This window comes from Anomaloglossus baeobatrachus, chromosome 4 (assembly GCF_048569485.1).
Source record: "Anomaloglossus baeobatrachus isolate aAnoBae1 chromosome 4, aAnoBae1.hap1, whole genome shotgun sequence".
Taxonomy (NCBI): domain Eukaryota; kingdom Metazoa; phylum Chordata; class Amphibia; order Anura; family Aromobatidae; genus Anomaloglossus; species Anomaloglossus baeobatrachus.
In genome coordinates, this window is record NC_134356.1 from 61423061 (window position 1) to 61443733 (window position 20673).

Genomic DNA, 20673 nt, shown 5'->3' on the forward strand with positions numbered 1-20673 from the left:
TATATATATCTCTCTGCATTGTGTAGTTCTATATATGTGAGTTTTTAATTTTTGTGCAGTTAATAATTTACTATTGTACAAATTATTAAAGGGGTTATGATGAAGAAAAATTGCCTAATCAGTGGAGTAGAAATTAATTGACTAAAGCCACAGCACAAGAAAATGGAGTCTAAACTAATTGAATTAGTTTAGAAAGTGTCAAAAATTGCAGCCGTTTACAGATTTGCTGGATTCTAAGCATCTTTCTTCTTCAGGCGTCTTCTGCACCTCCCATGCTGACTAGTGCCCAAAATGTCATGATGCTACCTCAGTGGGCTGTCACAGGCTCATCCTCATAAGACACAATGATGTCGGGTTGATGCACATTTTGACGTTTGAGTATTGGGGTTTTTTTAATGTCTATTATGGTTGTGAGAAATGATAAAATAATTTCAATGCAAATTGTGAAATTCATCGCCAAATTCCAATTGCAACATATTCACTCCTCACTTATTGATACGTTGGCACTTTACTATTGAAGGGAAGTTGTTCCTGCGGATGTGGAGCTGACATTACCAGTGCACATATGGCTTACAGTTTAATATATATGGAAGAGAGTTCTTGTATCACGGGAGATAAGCAGCTGCCAAAAGGTGTTTTTCCCCCCACCCCCATTGTCCTTATTGTGCATCCATGCACCCTTAGCAGAACTGAGCATGCATACATGTCCTGTGTGTGTGTACAGAATAGCTGATGGCCAAGGAAGGGGTATGTATTGTATATGCCAGCATGTCTAATTAGGATAAGTTGTTTCATCAGACACTTCCCCCTTTTAAGATCAAGCTTGTCTCTAATCTGTTGAGTTAAGCCCCTGTCACATTTAACAACTTACCAGCGATCCCAAAAACGATGCCACCTGATAAGGATCGCTGGTAAGGGGTACTTCTCACATAGCGAGATCGCTGCTGAGTCACGGTTTTTGTGACGCACCAGTGACCTAATCAGCGATCTCACTGTGTGTGACACTGAGCAGCGATCTGGCCCCTGCTGTGAAATCGCTGCTTGTTACACACAGTGCTGGTTCATTTTTTGGATGTTGCTCTCCCGCTGTGAAGCACACATCGCTGTGTTTGACAGCGAGAGAGCAACGATCTGAATGTGCAGGGAGCAGGAGCCGGCTTCTGGCAGCCTGCGGTAAGCTGTAACCAAGGTAAATATCAGGTAACCAAGCAAAGTGCTTTGCTTGGTTACCCGATATTTACCTTGGTTACTAGCGTCCACCGCTCTCAGGCTGCCAGTGTCGGCTCCCTGCACACGTAGCCGAAGTACACATTGGGTAAATAAGCAAAGCGGTTTGCTTATTAACCCGATGTGTACTCTGGCTACGAGTGCAGGGAGCCAGCGCTAAGCGGTATGCGCTGGTAACCAAGGTAAATATCGGGTAACCAAGTGCTTGGTTACCCGATATTTACCTTAGTTACCAAGCGCAGCATCGCTTCCACGCGACGCTGGTGAGATCTGCCTGATTGACAGCTCACCAGCGACTATGTAGCGACGCACCAGCGATCCTGACCAGGTCGGATCGCTGGAGCGTCGCTAAAGTGTGACGGTACTCTAAGTCGCTGGTGAGATGTCACACAGTCAGACCTTACCAACGATGCAGTAACGATGAGCGACCTGTATAGGAGGTCATTGTTAGGTGTCAAACATAGCGATGTGTCCTGCCCCGCAGGACATTACCTTTGAAGAAAATGGTCCGGACCATTCGGCAACAACTAGCGATCTCACAGCAGGGGCCTGATCGCTGGTACGTGTCATACATAATGAGATCGCTGGTGAGATCATTGCTACGTCACAGAAACTGTGACTCAGCAGCGATCTCATTGTGTGTGACGGGACCTTTTAACTACAACTCCCATCATGATTTCAGGAGGATCACGGTCTTAGATAATGACTCAACCACAGTCACAAGTCGCTTAGTAATTCTGTGAAAGGTTTATTTGCAAGATTTGATTACACATTGAGGATTACAGCTCATACAGATTGGCACTGTGGGGCACCGCAGAATACGGAGACAAAAAGATGTGGAAAGATTTCCATACAAAAGTTGTATAACGAGCGTCACTGCATCTAAAAGGTACTGTCACACTAAGCAACATCGCTGCTGAGGCACAACTTGCTAGCGATGTCACTGTGTGTGACATCCAGCAACAACCTGGCCCCTGCTGTGAGGTCGCTGGTTGTTGCTGAATGTCCTGGGCCATTTTTTAGTTGTTGCTGTCCCGCTGTGAAGCACACATCGCTGTGTGTGACAGCGACATAGCAACAACTGAATGTGCAGTGAACAGGCTTCCGCGGACGCTGGTAACCAATGTAAATATCGGGTAACCAAGAAGCCCTTTCCTTGGTTACCCGATATTTACCTTAGTTACCAGCGTCCGCCACTCTCACGCTGTCAGTGCCGGCTCCCTACTCTCAGCACACGTAGCTGGAGTACACATTGGGTAATTAACCCGATGTGTACTGTGGCTAGGTGTGCAGGGAGCCAGCGCTAAGCGCTGGTAACCAAGGTAAATATCGGGTTGGTTACCCGAAATTTACCTTAGTTACCAAGCACAGCATGCTTCCACGTGTAGTGACGCTCCAGCGATCCCTGCTGGTGGGATCGCTGGAGCGTCGCTTAGTGTGACATCTCACCAGCGACCTCCTAGCAACTTACCAGCGATCCCTATCAGGTTGTATCGTTGTTGGGATCGCTGGTAAGTTGTTTAGTGTGACTGGGCCTTAACACACATCGTATGTTGACTTAAAAGTGTTCAACGATAGAAAACATGTTTGTTTTTTTTCAAAAGATTTCTAAACATAGCGGCCCTCCTGATTACAGGTTGTATATGGTATTGCAGCACAGAGCCAATTTGAATAGTGCTCAGCTGCAATACTAAACACAACCCATTATACAAGCATAGAAAGGGGTTTTTATCTCTTTGCTTGCCTGTATTCTCAGTTTTTCTATTTCATGCCTTGCTTTTGTTTGTAGTACAATGACAATTTTGTAGGTGTTTAAAAACAAAACCACACACTAAATGTTAGAGAATTATTATTAGGAATATGAAGATTAATTCCATTTTTATTGAATTTTAAGTATCATTGATATGTTTTAATGTTAACTTGTATATTTAATCCAGTGATTTTTTTTTCCCCATGACACATTACTGACTGCATATTTGAAGCCCAAGTCCCATCAGCCACATCTGATGGAAGTGAAAAAGCAAAACTCTTCCATTGTCAGCAACATAATTAGTTGAATGAAGATTACTCAAAAAAAGTCTATAAAATCATTATGTGCAAGTGGAGCTCTGACATGATATAACAATATATGACTTTTTTTTCCTCTTTACCATATTGAATAGATCAGCTTTATGGATTAACATGTTAATCTAGACTAGTGGTCCCCAACCTTTCTTCCCTGGAAAGCCATATTCAGCTCAGAGCGGGTAAAAAGCCACATCCTCTCCAAACCGTAGTGACTGAGCCCCAGTACTGGTATCATGAGAACCAAAGCTTTCCCACCGAAATCGCACGGAGCCAGAATACTATACACAGGGAATTCCACCTTACTCCGGATTCTTTATTCTTCCTTCATTCACTCCCATGACATTACCACATCCAGCTTCATGCACCTCCTCCTCCGGCAGTATCTTATCTCCAGATTACGATCATTGATCTCTAAACCCCTAAGGCCACTATATGCATCTGGATCTGTTGTGTGGGGAGCTAGTTACAAAAGTCACAATCTGAAGACATTTTCCATAGGTGTTTGCTAGACCTACAGCTACAAGATATACATGAGCCACATGCATCTCGCGAGCCACATGCATCTCGCGAGCCACATGCATCTCGCGAGCCACATGCATCTCGCGAGCCACATGCATCTCGCGAGCCACATGCATCTCGCGCTGCAGATACCCGTTATAAAATTAATTTAAAGAATGGTGACTGTGAAATTAGCAAACCCAACTCCTAGGATCCATAGGTTTAGATCAGGGGACTTCAAACACAGCTGTCTGTTCAGGCAGAAGGCACTATCTGCATCCACAGCAGAGCAATACAGAAGAATCCTGTAGTAAAGCAGGGTGCCAATGTCAGACATGAATTGCAGATGGCAATAAACCTCAATATGGTGGAAACCCTCACCCCTCCTGGGGCGTTACCACACATTAAAATGTAATAATGCATTTTAATTTCCAATCTAAAAGGGGCACAGTTACTGTTAAGGGGGGCATAGTTTAGGGTATTGCAATCCAAGTTATGCATCTACACCTTAACCCTTGTCTGCTTCCAAATCATAGGAGTCATTTGTTAGCATGCATGCTATGCCATTAATCCACAAGACCAGTGTATTTTAGGTAGAAAATATGACCCATGATTTGGAAGCAGATTGGTTTAAGATGTAGATTCATAACTTGGATTGCATCACCCTAAATTATGCCTCCCTTAACATTACTTTAGAGGCACTGAAGTGACAACCATAATAAGAATGCTCACCATCACAACTTTATAAAGGGGTACTCTAGATATTAGAGCTTTCACATGATTGGGGAGGGGTTTACAATTTCTTCACTCAAAACCAATTAGCGTTGCGGAATGTGGCTCTCAAGGTAAGAAAGCTTGTGGACCACTCGTCTAGGTTCAGAGGAAGCATGAACTTACTTGTGTCACATCAGTAATAAGACTTTATTCCATAACATGATCTTCACAGTAAAAATCACAATGACAAAAGATGACAGTAAGAAATGTCAACTGCATAATATTTCATATATTTTACGCCAAGTAGATGAGATTTCCCCACAGTGTTCATCCATTCATTCATTGCTCATATTAGTAATTTAGTGGAACATATAGAAGGCAAAGTTATAATAAAAGCACAGAGGTGCACTGTCTATTGGGGAGGAAAGTGCCGCACAGACTGCATGGTGTCCAGGGCCGACCCTATGTCGTACTGCTTGGCTTCCAGAAGACGCGTGAGCCACCCGCCTTCATCTGTAAATCCCATGGACAACATCTGTGACAGGGTCTCAATCAGACGAGGGTCTGCTTCTAGAAAGGAAGAAAATAGGATATATATATATTACTGCACAGGATCCATTACTAGAACTCTACTCCACACAAAATGAGAATTCTGAGAACTAGAACGTCTGTTAGTATCCATCCGTATTACCGAACTACTATGAGAGTGCAGCTTTAGGATATTCTGTTTTATTACAATGTCTATCAAAAAGACCAGGGGCCTAACCATCTCCGCCACAGAGACTGGGCCCATGCCAGAGGGGAGCCTGCTGACATTATTTCAACTGGATGTCTGAGTGGTAGGGTAAACTCTTAAATCATAGGTCACGTGTTGCCTCAAGCCTGGCCTAATTGGTGTGGATCGAGTGCATGCTTGAAAAATTAAATCCGACACAGTCGGATATTCATCTTTCCTCAACCAAGGTCGGCCCAGAAACAAGATTTATTCAAGGACATACATATACATATATACACAAATTTAAAAAAAAAAAAAAAAAAAAAAAAAAAATCAAAAAAGGGGCCATGTCAGCCCTACAGTGGGCATACTTTGATGTGTCCATTGGTCAGTGGGTAGAACAATGTGTTAGTCCATGAGCTGATTGGTGGGCATCATGTCTATGACATCATTGGACAGATCCATGGTGATGGGAGTCTCTAGGTCATCATCTGGTGGATCCATGCTAATGGATATGATGTCATCAATAGCCATCTTCGTTATATTTAAAAACCTGGCTCATGTAAGGCAAATTAACATTTCCCACAATCCCCTGTTAAGTATTTGATCCAATGGCCGTCCTCAACATGAGGACAAATATTCAGCTGATATGTATTGCAGTGCAGAGACCCGCCAGGTTCCTGCAGAGCAATACACGGCACCAACCAATCAGAGGCCAGCAACTGATTTCAGCGTGCCAGTCACAGAGGTACATGGCAGGAACATCATGTTTTGTCCATAGTCGTTATACTGTCGTCACCTATAGAAAAGACCACTGAGCCTCATGGGAGTCAATGAAAGTGGGAAGTATGGGTTTGGTTTTTTTATGTCAGAAAACAGCAACAGAACAAGGGAACATTATTACTGGAAGTGGATATACCACCAGGATGGGGGACATTATACTAGGAAGGGGGTTCAGGAAGGTAGACATTAAGTTATGGGGAAGCCAGTTTTTATAGGATTTAAAATGCTACAATGGACCATACAGCAGCTGATCAAGGAACGTGTGCCACCTTTCTTCCCTAGCCACAAGGCTTAGGTCAGCATGTGTCAAAGGCAAGTTGCATATGTGCCCTAGCCTCTGGCAATGAAAATAGATAATGACAGATCCATCTTCATCAGTGCCATACACTTTCAATAAACTTCCCAGAGCTGGATAAATATCTAAACCAGCTTGTCCTCTCTCCTTCTACGATACATGGGTTTTATCATTGAACCCATGTGTCTGACTAAATGAATGTCCTACAAATGGTACAGCCAAAAGGCTTCCTTAAAGGACGGTTACCACAAAGAAGGGAATTTTGTTTACTTACCGTAAATTCCTTTTCTTCTAGCTCCAATTGGGAGACCCAGCCAATTGGGTGTATAGCTATTGCCTCTGGAGGCCACACAAAGTATTACACTTAAAAGTGTAAGGCCCCTCCCCTTCTGGCTATACACCCCCAGTGGGATCACTGGCTCACCAGTTTTAGTGCCAAAGCAAGAAGGAGGAAAGCCAATAACTGGTTTAAAGACCAATTCAATCCGAGGAAGCATCGGAGAACTGAACCATACCACATGAACAACATGTGTACCCGAAAAAACAGAAAAAAAACCCAGAGAAAACAGGGCGGGTGCTGGGTCTCCCAATTGGAGCTAGAAGAAAAGGAATTTACGGTAAGTAAACAAAATTCCCTTCTTCTTTTTCGCTCCTAATTGGGAGACCCAGACAATTGGGACGTCCAAAAGCAGTCCCTGGGTGGGTAAAAGAATACCTCGTGATAGGGCCGTCAAACAGCCCTTTCCTACAGGTGGGCAATTGCCGCCTGAAGGACTTATCTACCTAGGCTGGCGTCTGCCGAAGCGTAGGTATGCACCTGAAAATGCTTGGTAAAAGTATGCAGACCCAATCAGGTAGATGCCTGACACACCTGCTGAGCCGTAGCCTGGTGCCGTAATGTCCAGGATGCACCCACGGCTCTGGTAGAATGGGCCTTCGGCCTTGAGAGAACCAGAAGCCCAGTAGAACTGTAGGTTTCAAGAATTGGTTCCTCGATCCCCCGAGCAAGGGTGGATTTGGAAGCTTGCGACTGTTTACGCCGACCAGCGACAAGGCCTCCTTCGCACAAAGCACAAAACTGGTGAGCCAGTGATCCCACTGGGGGTGTATAGCCAGAAGGGGAGGGGCCTTACACTTTTAAGTGTAATACTTTGTGTGGCCTCCAGAGGCAATAGCTATACACCCAATTGTCTGGGTCTCCCAATTAGGAGCGAAAAAGAAATGACTGTTCAAACCAAGCACAGGTGCGGAGGTCAAAAAGTTCAGTGCATCTTTTCGCCTTCTTATTTTTCATCCATCTCTGTACCACTATTTCGATTGATAGTAATGGCTATAGAGGCAGAGAAGGGTGTAAAGAGCTGGTAAACAAGTAGTTGGAAAGGTGCATGGAACTATGGTCACAAGAAGGGAGCAGCGGTCACCCGGGCTTGGTTGGAACAGTCTTTTTTTCTAACAGACGCCCTTTTAAATGGATAATGGATAGTTCTACACTGTGCGACCTCAACATTAATTGTAAAAAAAAAAAAAAAAAAAAAAAGTGCACCTCTATGTGCAGTGTTTTGAACACAAACCAATCTGGAAGAGCAACTGGTTTAGCAGAGGAGGGAAATAAATAGTAGAAATATATTATATTACACTTTTTAACCTTTTTTAATCATACCCTCATATCAAAGAAAAAAAAAAAAAAGTTAAGTCAACAATGTCCAGTTACCTGCTGGGAGATGTGGGTAGAGCGCAGCTTCTCGTAGACCTGTGGGTGCAAGTGTTGCCCTTAGTGGATCTAAGGCACTCGGGATGTCTGTATCCAGAAGAGACTGCAGCTCACCGGTGGATGGATCTACTTCTTTCGGGGACACGTGGGTCCAGTCATCATCACCCCCTGAAGCGCTGCCGCTGTGTTCACCTTGTTCCTGCAAAGCATGCAAAATTACAAATATGTATTATACTAAACGATTTTTGCCAATCCTCTAAGATCAGGCACTTTACTATAGACATACAGGGCACATGTGCCATCTTTTGCTGTCACACTGGTACTCACATTGCTCGGCTGTATGTTTCCATTCAAATGTACGTCTGCCATCTGTTTAGCAATGGTATCTGTGTCCATGGGAGCAGCGCCCTCTTCAGATCTGCTGTTGCCACTCTGGGAATTTTGGGGAGAGGATGTGCTGCTTGGTTGAGACTCTTTATCTTCAGAATCAGGTTGTGAAGTTGAAACCTTACTGCGCTTTCCTCCATGTTCCACATCAATGTCCACATCAATCCCTGCAAGGGTCAAAGAATTAGAAAGACCTTTACACATACAAACATCCGTCATGAAGCACAGAGGCGAGCACAAACTGCATACTGCCATAACAAAAAAGGTGGGCTTTCAGTCTGCAGCAAGCCATTGGAAAATGATAAGACAATACATGTTTGGAAGAGAGAAAAATTAAGTTCTAGCACCTATAGTGCTGGAAGAATGCTGATGGATACCACTAGCTCAATAAAAGTAGATGGCAATTTAAAGTCCATGAGAATGTGAACAGTTTCTTGGCATATTAGAAATAGAGCGAGGTATGTGCACCAAAAGCAGTAATCACTTGGTAGGGTTGTGGGCACAGAGTTTTGCTTTTCTTTTTCATTTAAATGTATGTATGTATGTATGTATGTATGTATGTATGTATGTATGTATGTATGTATGTATGTATGTATATATATATATATATACACATACATACATACATACATACACATATATACATACATACATACATATACACACACACACACGTATGATTTAAAATGAACCTTTCTGTATATGAATTGATAGGACAGACCGTAACATAGACCTACCCAGGGGGCTCAGCATGGCAGCCACACTCTCTCCAACATTTTGCAAAAAGGCGACATTCGGATCGCTGCACGGCTGTGAGGGATTGCCAGAATCACCTTAGATTGGAGAGGAAAATAAGAAAAAAGTCTCAGATTTGAAAACAAGGCTCGGAAATGTAGCAAACTGTTTGTTACTTGCCCCCAATATGAATAACAGTGATGACTCTTAGAGGGAATCTGTCACCAGCTTTTTTTTCTCCCCCATCTGAGAGCATCATAATGTAGAGACAGAGACCCCAATTCCAGCGATGTGTCACTTACTGAGCTGTTTGATGTCATTTTGATAAAATTAATGTTTTCTCTGCTGCAAATCCAGCAGTTATACAGAGCTCATGAGTATGCTGGACTACCTGCAGCATGCGCCAAGTAGTCCTGTAATGATAATCTACTGCTGATTAAACAGTGATTTTATCAAAACTACACTATGCAGCTCAGCAAGTGACATCCCTGGAATCAGAATCTCTGCCCCTACATTATGCTGCTCTCAGATTAGGTGGCAACAATCTGGTGACGGGAGATAAAAAAAAAACAAAACAAAAAAAAAAACAAAAAAAACACACACACCACACACAAAACAACAACTGTAAAGGGAAATTGTCATGCCCAGAAATGCCATTTAGTGGCAGATATTAGGGTAGTCTTCAGGTAAAATGTAGTTTAAACATTTCAGTGGCTACAGGAAGAAAATAAAACTATAGCCTCCCCAATGCCTTTAGTCATTGGGGAGGTGCAGATCACACAATTAGTGCAATGTAATCACGCTACGGGACTTTGACAGCTAGCTCTGCACACACTCACTGCAGGGCAGCCTGTCAATCAAAATGTCAGGTAATGATGACAGTGTGCTCACTGTACAGTACCTGGGGACTCACAGCCCTACACCCCAATGACTGGAGGCCAGCAGCGGCTGCAGGGAGCAAACTTCATTTTCTAAGCCGGCTACACAGGGTTTAAACACTATTTGCCAATAGATTATCCCTATATCTGTATGTAAAATCTAGTGGGGAGGGGGGGGGTTATGGGCGCTATATATGACAGATCCCCCCCTTAAAAAAAAACACGTTTGTGGTTGTGTTGATTTAATCCGAGAAACTGCAAATGAGCTATAAAGACAGCATCAAGAGTAGGATGCCCCAATACTTAATTTAAAAAAATTATTATATAATAAAAATATAAAATAGTACAATATATAATAGAAATATTGTTTCATTACCTTCAGGGGCAGTGGTGGGATTAGTTGCGGCAGCGCATCCTTGTGGCTGCTGAGCGTTATGACAGGGATGTCCTCTGCCAGGGAAGCCCCAGCCGTGCATCCATGGAAATGGTGGCATCCCATGGTGGCGCATCTTGCGCATCCAGCGGCCATGAGGAAAGGGCTGGATAAAAGAATACATGATCAGTGCATAACAGACATTTTTCACATCTATACAAATGTAATATTAGATATGGGATATAAATGCATTGAGAAGAGCTCCTTACAATGGGAGTCGGAAACATGATCATGTTGTGCTCCTTGTGGATTCCTTTGCCCTCGCAGGTGCTGCACAGGTCGTAGTCAGGGCATGTCAGGCATTTGTACCTGTTCCCCACAACAGGACCATCGCACCCGTCACAGGTCACGTTGGGGTGCACCAGGTTCTGGGGGGTCTCTGGTCCACACTGAGCGCGGTGTTCTCGCTTGCATTCTCTCTTTTCTGGGAAAGACAAAAAATGAAATGAGGTGAATACAGCAGAGATTTGGAGACCTGAGACATGTCACAAGTGAGAATTCACTCCTTTTTAATCACAGAATTAAGAGTACGATCGGCTTCAGGTGTACATGGCGCTTTAGCAACAGTTACCACAGTGGGCCCCTCTGCCGCACACTGTTATACCCCATCTGAAGGGTAAGGTACAGCTGCTGGGCTGGCGATCTTTAGAGTTGGGCTATAAAAAGCCCCATGAAATTCAGGGCTGGCAGCACATGCTACTATAAAACTATGGAATAAAGTCGAGCGCTGAACTTTGTCATCTCCAGCAGTGCCAAAGAAAACAAATTGAGTGATGGCCGTCACCCACAGTCACTGATCTGTTTCAGCAGGCGCCTTTTGGACTCCTGTTATCAGGATCAGCATGGTTCTGTCATTTGGACCCCTAATGATCTCCAAGTTTGGATGAGTGATAACTTTAATATTGGGGATACCCCTTGAAATAATCATTGAGCAAATGTATCCTAATTACTTTGGACCCAATATTCTGACTTAGAAGCGCTGCCTGTTGCTGACAACAGCCCTATAAAAAAAGCAAGAGCCAAGTTTCTATTCCAAAATTACTTCGTATAAAGTGATGATCAACATAGCCGCCATTTAAAAAAGTAAATAAATAAATGAAGGGAATTTTGTTTACTTACCGTAAATTCCTTTTCTTCTAGCTCCAATTGGGAGACCCAGACAATTGGGTGTATAGCTTCTGCCTCCGGAGGCCACACAAAGTATTACACTCAAAAGTGTAACCCCTCCCCTCTGCCTATACACCCTCCCGTGCCTCACGGGCTCCTCAGTTTTGGTGCAAGAGCAGGAAGGAGGAAACTTATAAATTGGTCTAAGGTAAATTCAATCCGAAGGATGTTCGGAGAACTGAAACCATGAACCAAAGAAACACTTGAACATGAACAACATGTGTACACAAAAGAACAACAGCCCGAAGGGAACAGGGGCGGGTGCTGGGTCTCCCAATTGGAGCTAGAAGAAAAGGAATTTACGGTAAGTAAACAAAATTCCCTTCTTTGTCGCTCCATTGGGATACCCAGACAATTGGGACGTCCAAAAGCAGTCCCTGGGTGGGTAAAAGAATACCTCGATAAATAGAGCCGACACGGCTCCATCTTACAGGTGGGCCACCGCCGCCTGAAGGACTCGCCTACCTAGACTGGCATCTGCCGAAGCATAGGTATGCACCTGATAGTGTTTCGTGAAAGTGTGCAGGCTAGACCAGGTAGCTGCCTGACACACCTGCTGAGCCGTCGCCCGGTGCCGCAATGCCCAGGACGCACCCACGGCTCTGGTAGAATGGGCTTTCAGCCCCGAAGGAAGCGGAAGCCCCGAAGAACGGTAAGCTTCAAGAATCGGTTCCTTGATCCACCGAGCCAAGGTTGACTTTGAAGCCTGCGAACCCTTACGCTGACCGGCGACAAGTACAAAGAGTGCATCTGAACGGCGCAAGGGCGCTGTGCGAGACACGTAGTACCGGAGTGCTCTCACTAGATCTAATGAGTGCAAATCATTTTCACATCGGTGAATTGGATTAGGGCAAAAAGAAGGTAAGGTGATATCCTGATTGAGATGAAAAGGAGATACCACCTTAGGGAGAAATTCCGGAACAGGACGCAGAACCACCTTATCCTGGTGAAAAACCAGGAAGGGGGCTTTGCATGACAGCGCTGCAAGATCCGACACTCTTCGGAGTGATGTGACTGCCACTAGAAATGCCACCTTCTGCGAAAGACGTGATAAGGAGACATCTCGCAGCGGCTCGAAAGGTGGTTTCTGAAGAGCCGTTAGCACCCTGTTAAGGTCCCAGGGCTCTAGTGGGCGCTTGTAAGGTGGGACTATGTGGCATACTCCTTGCAGGAACGTGCGGACCTGCGGGAGCCTGGCCAGGCGCCTTTGAAAAAATACTGAGAGCGCCGATACTTGTCCCTTGAGAGAGCTTAGTGACAAACCTTTGTCCATTCCAGATTGAAGGAAGGAAAGAAAAATGGGTAAGGCAAAAGGCCAGGGAGTAAACCCATTCACAGAGCACCAGGACAAGAATATCCGCCAAGTCCTGTAATAGATCTTGGCGAACGTTGGTTTCCTGGCTTGTCTCATAGTGGCAATGACATCCTGAGATAACCCTGACAATGCTAGGAGCCAGGACTCAATGGCCACACAGTCAGGTTGAGGGCCGCAGAATTCAGATGGAAAAACGGCCCTTGTGACAGCAAGTCTGTGCGGTCTGGAAGGGCCTGCAGAGACCATTCCCCCGCGTCCATGCCCTGACGACTGAGAAAAAAAACTGCTTCCCAGTTTTCTACTCCCGGTATGTGAACTGCAGAGATGGTGGATGCTGTGGCTTCCACCCACTGCAGAATTCGCCGTACTTCCTGGAAGGCTTGACGACTGCGAGTGCCGCCCTGGTGATTGATGTAGGCGACTGCAGTGGCGTTGTCCGACTGGATACGGATCTGCCTGCCCTCCAGCCACTGATGGAACGCCAATAGGGCTAGATACACTGCCCTTATCTCCAGAACATTGATCTGAAGGGAAGACTCCCTCGGAGTCCAGGTCCCCTGAGCCCTGTGGTGGAGAAACACTGCTCCCCACCCTGACAGGCTCGCGTCCGTGGTGACCACAGCCCAGGTTGGGGGCAGGAAGGATTTTCCCTGCGATAGAGAAGTGGGAAGAAGCCACCACTGAAGAGACGTCTTGGTTGCCAGGGAAAGAGAGACATTCTTGTCGAGGGAAGTCGATCTCTTGTCCCACTTGTGGAGAATGTCCCATTGGAGTGGGCGTAGATGAAATTGCGCGAAGGGCACTGCCTCCATCGCTGCCACCATCTTCCCTAGGAAGTGCATGAGGCGCCTCAATGGGTGTGACTGACTCTGAAGAAGAGATTGCACCCCTGCTTGCAGAGAAAGCTGTTTGTCCAGTGGTAGCTTGACTACCGCTGACTGGGTATGAAACTCCATCCCGAGGTAGGTCAATGACTGGGTCGGTGTCAACTTGGATTTTGGAAAGTTGATGATCCACCCGAACTGCTGGAGAGTCTCCAGAGCGATGGTAAGGCTGTGTTGACACGCCTCCCGAGACGGTGCCCTGACTAGGAGATCGTCTAAGTAGGGAATCACCGAGTGGCCTTGGGAATGTAGGACCGCCACAACGGATGCCATGACTTTGGTGAAAACCCGTGGGGCTGTCGCCAAGCCGAAAGGCAATGCCACGAACTGAAGGTGTTCGTCCCCTATGGCGAAACGCAAGAAGCGTTGATGCTCGGGTGCGATCGGTACATGGAGATAAGCATCTTTGATGTCGATCGATGCGAGAAAGTCTCCCTGTGACATCGAAGCGATGACCTAGCGGAGAGATTCCATCCTGAACCGTCTGGTTCTCACATGTCTGTTGAGCAGTTTGAGGTCCAGAACGGGACGGAATGAACCGTCCTTTGGCACCACGAACAAGTTGGAGTAAAAGCCGCGCCCCTGTTCCTGAGGGGGGACGGGAATCACAACTCCTTCTGTCTTCAGAGCGGCCACTGCCTGAAGAAGTGCGTCGGCCCGAGCAGGGGGGGGGGGGGGGGGGAGGTTGTGAAGAAACGAGTTGGAGGACGAGAGGTGAACTCTATCCTGTAACCGTGAGACAGAATGTCTCTCACCCATCGGTCTTGAACATGTGGCCGCCAGGTGTCGCAAAAGCGGGAGAGCCTGCCACCGACCGAGGATGCGGTTCGGGGATGCCAAGAGTCATGAGGAGGCCGCCTTGGAGGCAGTGCCTCCGGCAGCCTTTTGGGGGCGTGACTTAGACCGCCACGCGTAGGAGTTCCTCTGACCTTTCTCCGGCCTATTGGACGAAGAGGATTGGGACTTGGCGGAGGGGCGAAAGGACCGAAACCTCGATTGTATCTTACGTTGCTGAGGTCGCTTCGGCCTGGACTGAGGTAAGGAGGAGTCCTTTCCCTTGGATTCTTTAATAATCTCATCCAATCGTTCTCCAAACAATCGGTCGCCAGAAAACGGCAAACCGGTTAGGAATCTCTTGGAAGCCGAGTCTGCCTTCCATTCGCGCAGCCACATGGCTCTGCGGACTGCCACCGAATTAGCGGATGCCACCGCTGTACGGCTAGCAGAGTCTAGGACTGCATTCATGGCGTATGAAGAAAACGCCGACGCCTGAGAAGTCAAAGACGCAACCTGCGGAGCAGAAGTACGTGTGACCACATTAATCTCGGTTAGACAAGCCGAGATAGCTTGGAGTGCCCACACAGCTGCAAAAGCCGGGGCAAAGGACGCGCCCGTGGCTTCATAGATGGATTTCACCAGGAGCTCTATCTGCCTGTCAGTGGCATCTTTTAGCGATGAGCCATCTGCAACCGATACCACAGATCTAGCCGCCAATCTAGAGACTGGAGGATCCACCTTGGGACACCGAGCCCAACCCTTAACTACGTCAGAGGGGAAGCGGTAACGTGTGTCAGCAAGGCGCTTAGTAAAGCGCTTGTCCGGAACCGCTCTGGGTTTCTGGACAGCATCCTTGAAGTTAGAGTGGTCGAAAAACGCACTCCGTGTACGTTTGGGGAACCGAAACTGGTGTTTCTCCTGCTGAGAAGCCGACTCCTCTATAGGTGGAGGCGGGGGAGATAGATCTAACACCTGGTTGATGGACGAGATAAGATCATTTACTAAGGCGTCCCCTTCAGGTGTATCAAGGTTGAGGGCAACGTCATGGTCAGAGCCCTGAGCTGCGACCTCCGCCTCGTCCTCCAGCGAGTCCTCCAGCCGGGAACCTGAGCAGCGTGATGAAGCTGAGGATTCCAAGCGGGCCCGCTTAGCTGGTCTGGGGCTGTGGTCCGTGGAGGAGTCCTCCACGTGAAACATAGAGCCCACCCCGGGAGCGCGCTGCGGCGTGGACCGAGAGGGACCTGGAGGCGCCGATCCAACAGTGTCCTGGGTCTGTGTAAGGACCGGTCTGGACTGCAAAGGCTTCTAGCAGCTTGGCAGACCATTTGTCCATAGACTTAGCCATGGATTGTGAAAGTGACTCAGAGAGCTTCTCAGTAAAAACTGCAAACTCTGTCCCTGCCGCCTGGACAGTGGTAGCATGGGGGTCTACCTGAGCCGAGGGGCCCACACGTGGTCGCGGCTCCGGCTGAGTCAGTGTAACAGGGGTCGAGCATTGCTCACAGTGAGGGTAGGTGGAACCCGCAGGCAACATAGCCCCACAAGAGGTACAGGTCGCAAAGAAATCCTTTGCTTTAGCGCTCTTGCTCCTTGTGGACGACATGCTGTTGTGTCCCAGGAGAGTGATCACAGAGGGTATAAGGGAAGAGTATACAGCCCGGCCGAACAGATACGTATTATATATATATATATATATATATATTACGTATCTATTCAGGCAACCCAGGGGGACCAGCACCGGATGACCGGTGTGGCTTACCGACCGCTAAAAAGCGGCGTGTGTGTCCTCCAGATTCCCTGCTCCAGGTCTCCCAGCGGTGAAGAGCTCTTTCCTGATGATTCTCCAGCGCAGAATGTCTGAAAAAAAATGGCTGCTGGAGCTCTCAGAGGGGTAGTGGAGCGGTGGGCGGCACCAGGAAAAAGTGCGGGAATCTGGGGTCCCTATTGTGATCAAAGAGGGGGGAGGAAGCATACAGGATGCTCCGGCCCTCACTGCCGACGCCAGGCGCTCCATGAACCGTCCCCATGGGGACACAGAGTACCTGACAGATGCAGGGCCCGGTCCCTGATGAAGAAAATACTCCGGTCCGGCAGATTCCACACAGGGGCTGCGGAGGGAGCACGGTCCCAGTACCTGGATGACCGCTCAGGATCCCACTTCTCCCAAAGCCCCCAAGGGATGGTGAAGGAAATACGGCATGAGGCTCCGGCCGTCGTACCCGCAATGGGTACCTCAACCTTAACAGCACCGCCGACGTAGTGGGGTGAGAAGGGAGCATGCCGGGGGCCCCATGGGAGCCCTCTTTTCTTCCAACCGATAACATCAGCAGCTGCTGCTGACTAAAATGGGAATGCATGAGTGGATGTGTGCCTCCTTCCACACAAAGCATAAAACTGAAGAGCCCGTGAGGCACGGGGGGGGGGGGGTGTATAGGCAGAGGGGAGGGGTTACACTTTTGAGTGTAATACTTTGTGTGGCCTCCGGAGGCAGAAGCTATACACCCAATTGTCTGGATCTCCCAATGGAGCGACAAAGAAATATATATATATAATATTTATTTATTTTTTTTTTTAAATGGCGGCCACGTTGATCATCACTTTATACGAAATATATATATAGATTTTACAACTTTCTCTAATGTCAAACACCATAGTAATGCAATGATCGATCCCTTACCACCAATTCACTGCAAAAATGGGCCGATATGCCATTAGTCACCCAATTACATAGTGTACACAGTGTTGTACTGACTTCTCATTATTACCTAGCCTAGGTGTTGAATTACCTAACACGTTGAGACTACATTGCAATATGCCATGAGATGAATCAGGATTTAGGAACTGGGAATAAAAATAGCCCAAATAGGGTCTTACCTAAGTAAGAGATACAGAAAGACAATGGTTGTTTGCTCTCGTGACGGGGTTGTGACAGTCCCAACTCCTGCAAACACATGAAACTGGTCTAGCAGCCCCACGTTTGAGTATTGCGGAAGTGGAGAGGAAGGGGTTAACACCGCACTGCTGCAAGATGAAATATGATTTATTGTCAAGGAGTTTCAGAGTGCCATCACTCAGTCAGGTGGTGCACTGTGATGTGTCCTGATGAAGGAGTGATGGCACTCTGAAACGCATTGATAATCACATTTCCAGGAGTCTGGCCTCATCCATATTTCATCTCATGGCAGCGCGGTGTTAACCCCTTCCAGGGATGAGATGAATCCTGTCACTTATTTTTTTTTTTCCGATGCTACAATCTTTGCGAAAAAAAAATTTCATATCAAATCAGCGAGTGAGCAAATGGATTGCTATGGTATTCCAGATCAATATAACACAGATGTGTAATAAGCCAATTATATGAGCCGTGTAATTAGTTTTAAGCCGAATATTCCACCCAGAAATACCCATGAATGATATTAGCCTTGTACTTTATACATGAGGCAACACCTACCTTTAATGTACAGTCGGAAAACGCCATCATTGATCATTTCCAGGCCCATGTTCAGTTCTTCATCAGTGGAGAAAGCAACAAGATCTCCCTCTTCATCTGGAAAATAAATAAAAATAAATGTGGGTGGTTAATTAATATACAGTGAATAATAAGCTCTCAATTATACCTGAAGAAGGCTGAAGGATAAAACATCCGAGCCGAAACGCATTTTATAATTAACCATATTTTAATGTACAAATAAAATATCTCTTTATTTGTATATTGGTCCAGTCATATGACCGAAAATCATCCAATATCTTCCACCATTGGTAGCAGGAGCGCCGCAAGACTGGTAATTGCCTTTGGAGGCTCATATCAAGGAAGCCATCGTTCCCTCCAGTGTCAGTTATTATTTGAAATTTTTTATTTATAAACAAATAATTTAAATTGAATATTTTTTCCTTGTTGCTTAGCAGCCGGAAGCTAAACAGATCTGCATTCTGGCCAGTGCGGATACAAGGGCGGTGGATTATTATATTCCGAATATATATATTTGGGATGGAGCGGAGGGCATCCTGGCAAGGAACGCGCTGGAGTATCTCCCATCTAACCACTGGTTATACAGCATTCCTTAGCTAATACCAAGCACAGACCAGCTGCCAAATTCTGTCTCCAGAACAAGCATGTGAAAGGTGAAGTGGGTTATATCCATTACTGGACGGCCATTATATTTTCCAGCAGGATCAGGGCTGCACTAATGAGCTTACCACATTGCAGAAACGTGGCCAAGACGTGGCCTAATGCTGGGGGCCACGTACACTATGCCAGGTGCTGGCGTCATTCTAGCACTATCTACTCTAGTTAATGCCCTGGCAGACAATTGGGGATCTGCAAATATGGAAAAAACATAAATTGGTTGTAATTGACTCCTGTGCATTCTTCACTATGAAGCGTCGTAGCTTTTGTCTTGGTAAAATGGTATTAAATATAATGAGAACCAGACAGACCCCATTATAGTGACTTCGGTGACGTTTACTTTCCTCTCGTGCAGGAAATTGGAGAAACACTTCCCTGACTCAGGTGTGACCAGGGCCTAAGGGGAGAAATGGTCTAGACCTGTCACAGGACCCGCTCCCCACAGCGGCCTCCACAATCACCTTTACCCTACAACGCTCCACTGACTCCTCCTTTGCCAAATTACACACTGGTCACAGAGGGCACATTCCTCCAGACACACGTCACATCTCAGCTCGAGGAAAAATAAGATGAAAAAAAACAACTCTTGCTGAGAATGGACTTTTTACATCGGAAAACTGTCCCCAAGAGCAAAGGCGCAGTGCCAACGCATGCCAGGAAGCCTGGAGCACCGGCCAGGAAAGAAGAAGCCAATGTAACACGCCTGCCTATAGGGGTCAGCACCACAGAAGGGGGGGGGGTTACAAGCGCACCGGATCCACCTGGGGTTAACCCACTCCAGAGCGGGCGAGGGGAAGGTTCATCCAGCACCGGATCAAGCTGGAGTCAACGGACACCAGATTGGACCAGGGTGGGGGCAACCAGCACTGGATCAAGCTGGGGACGACCCACACCAGAGTGGACCGGGGGTGATTCCATCCGCACCTGATTAAGCCCGTGAGGGTGGGGGGGGGGGGGGGGGGGAGGGGATGTGGGTAGTAATAGTTAGGAAGTGAGGCAATCACCGGATCGAGATGATGGGGGGGGGGGTTTGGGAACATCACTTGAACAAGCAGGGGGTTGGTGGGACGTGAGGCCAGCACCAGATCAAAAAAAAGGGGGGTGGGGGCATGTTATGGTAACACCAGGGAAAGGGAGACACGCACCAGATCAACCTAGAGGGGTGACGAACGGTGGGGGGGGGGTAAATTGGGAAGTGAGACCACCAGACCAGTGGGGGTTCAAGGGGGAAGGGCAGATCTTGCCCCTGTAGGCACTACTATGTGGGGGGCACTAGTGTGTATGCCTCCAGCTGACACTGGGAATCTATACATATTGTTGGTTTCTTCTGCATGTACTTCGGGAAGAATAACATAGAATGCAGATATAGTGACTCCTGTGGCTGGGAGTAGCACCGATTAAGAAGAATGACGCCAGGGACAATCTGATGAGTATTTGGGGCTCACCTCTGTAGAACATCTGGAAGGAGCCCCCTCTCAGGCCCTGGAAGACCTCGGTCACCTTGCTGGTGAGCAGCTCGCAGCCGGGGGTCTGGCCCGCAGACTTGCCCTTGCCCAGCGGGATGGTGAAGCGCCGGATCTCCCTGTGGCTCTCATCTTTGCCCAGCAGGTACGCCTTCACTGTGACTGGCATGGCGGCAGGTGCGCGCTGCTTCTTCCCGGATGTGCAGTGTCGCAGCAGTAATTCGCAGCTCTGTGCACGCAGCGTCCGCTCTGTCCTGTGACTGTGTCCGGATACCGCAGCCTCCTGTAGATAAACACGATCCCGGGAAATTCCCCGCCCACCAGCTGAGCCACTCAGCTCCTCCCCCTGATACTAGCCACGCCTTGTTATTTGTTTGCCTACATTAGATTGACTGAAACAAAACCACGCCCACATAGTAGAACAATAACAAATAAGCCACACCTACTCCCGATTTACAGCAAGTTAATCACGCCCACTCCTGCTTGATTGCGCCCGAGTTC

At 47.1% G+C, this 20673-nt stretch overlaps 1 protein-coding gene across 1 annotated transcript; it reads right to left on the bottom strand.

Annotated features, from left to right (window-relative positions):
• Nucleotides 1–1951: 1951 nt before the first annotated feature.
• SQSTM1 (sequestosome 1) lies at nt 1952–20470 on the bottom strand. Its single transcript, XM_075344380.1, has 8 exons — nt 20155–20470; nt 18035–18130; nt 10653–10867; nt 10387–10549; nt 9135–9230; nt 8338–8564; nt 8011–8209; nt 1952–5076 (listed from the first exon to the last, which is right to left on the bottom strand). The coding sequence occupies exons 1-8, from the start codon at nt 20339–20341 to the stop codon at nt 4919–4921; spliced, it is 1341 nt and encodes a 446-aa protein (XP_075200495.1). The 5' UTR covers nt 20342–20470; the 3' UTR covers nt 1952–4918.
• Nucleotides 20471–20673: the final 203 nt, after the last annotated feature.

Bases quoted from the DNA above. Each gene is read 5' to 3' on its own strand.
- SQSTM1 (XM_075344380.1), bottom strand. From the start codon at position 20,341: ATGCCAGTCACAGTGAAGGCGTACCTGCTGGGCAAAGATGAGAGCCAC. The intron at 18,131-20,154 runs GTGAGCCCCAAA...TTTATTTTCCAG, and splicing joins CTTCCAGATGTTCTACAGAG to ATGAAGAGGGAGATCTTGTT. The intron at 5,077-8,010 runs GTAACTGGACAT...CTTCCTTTCTAG, and splicing joins CTACCCACATCTCCCAGCAG to AAGCAGACCCTCGTCTGATT.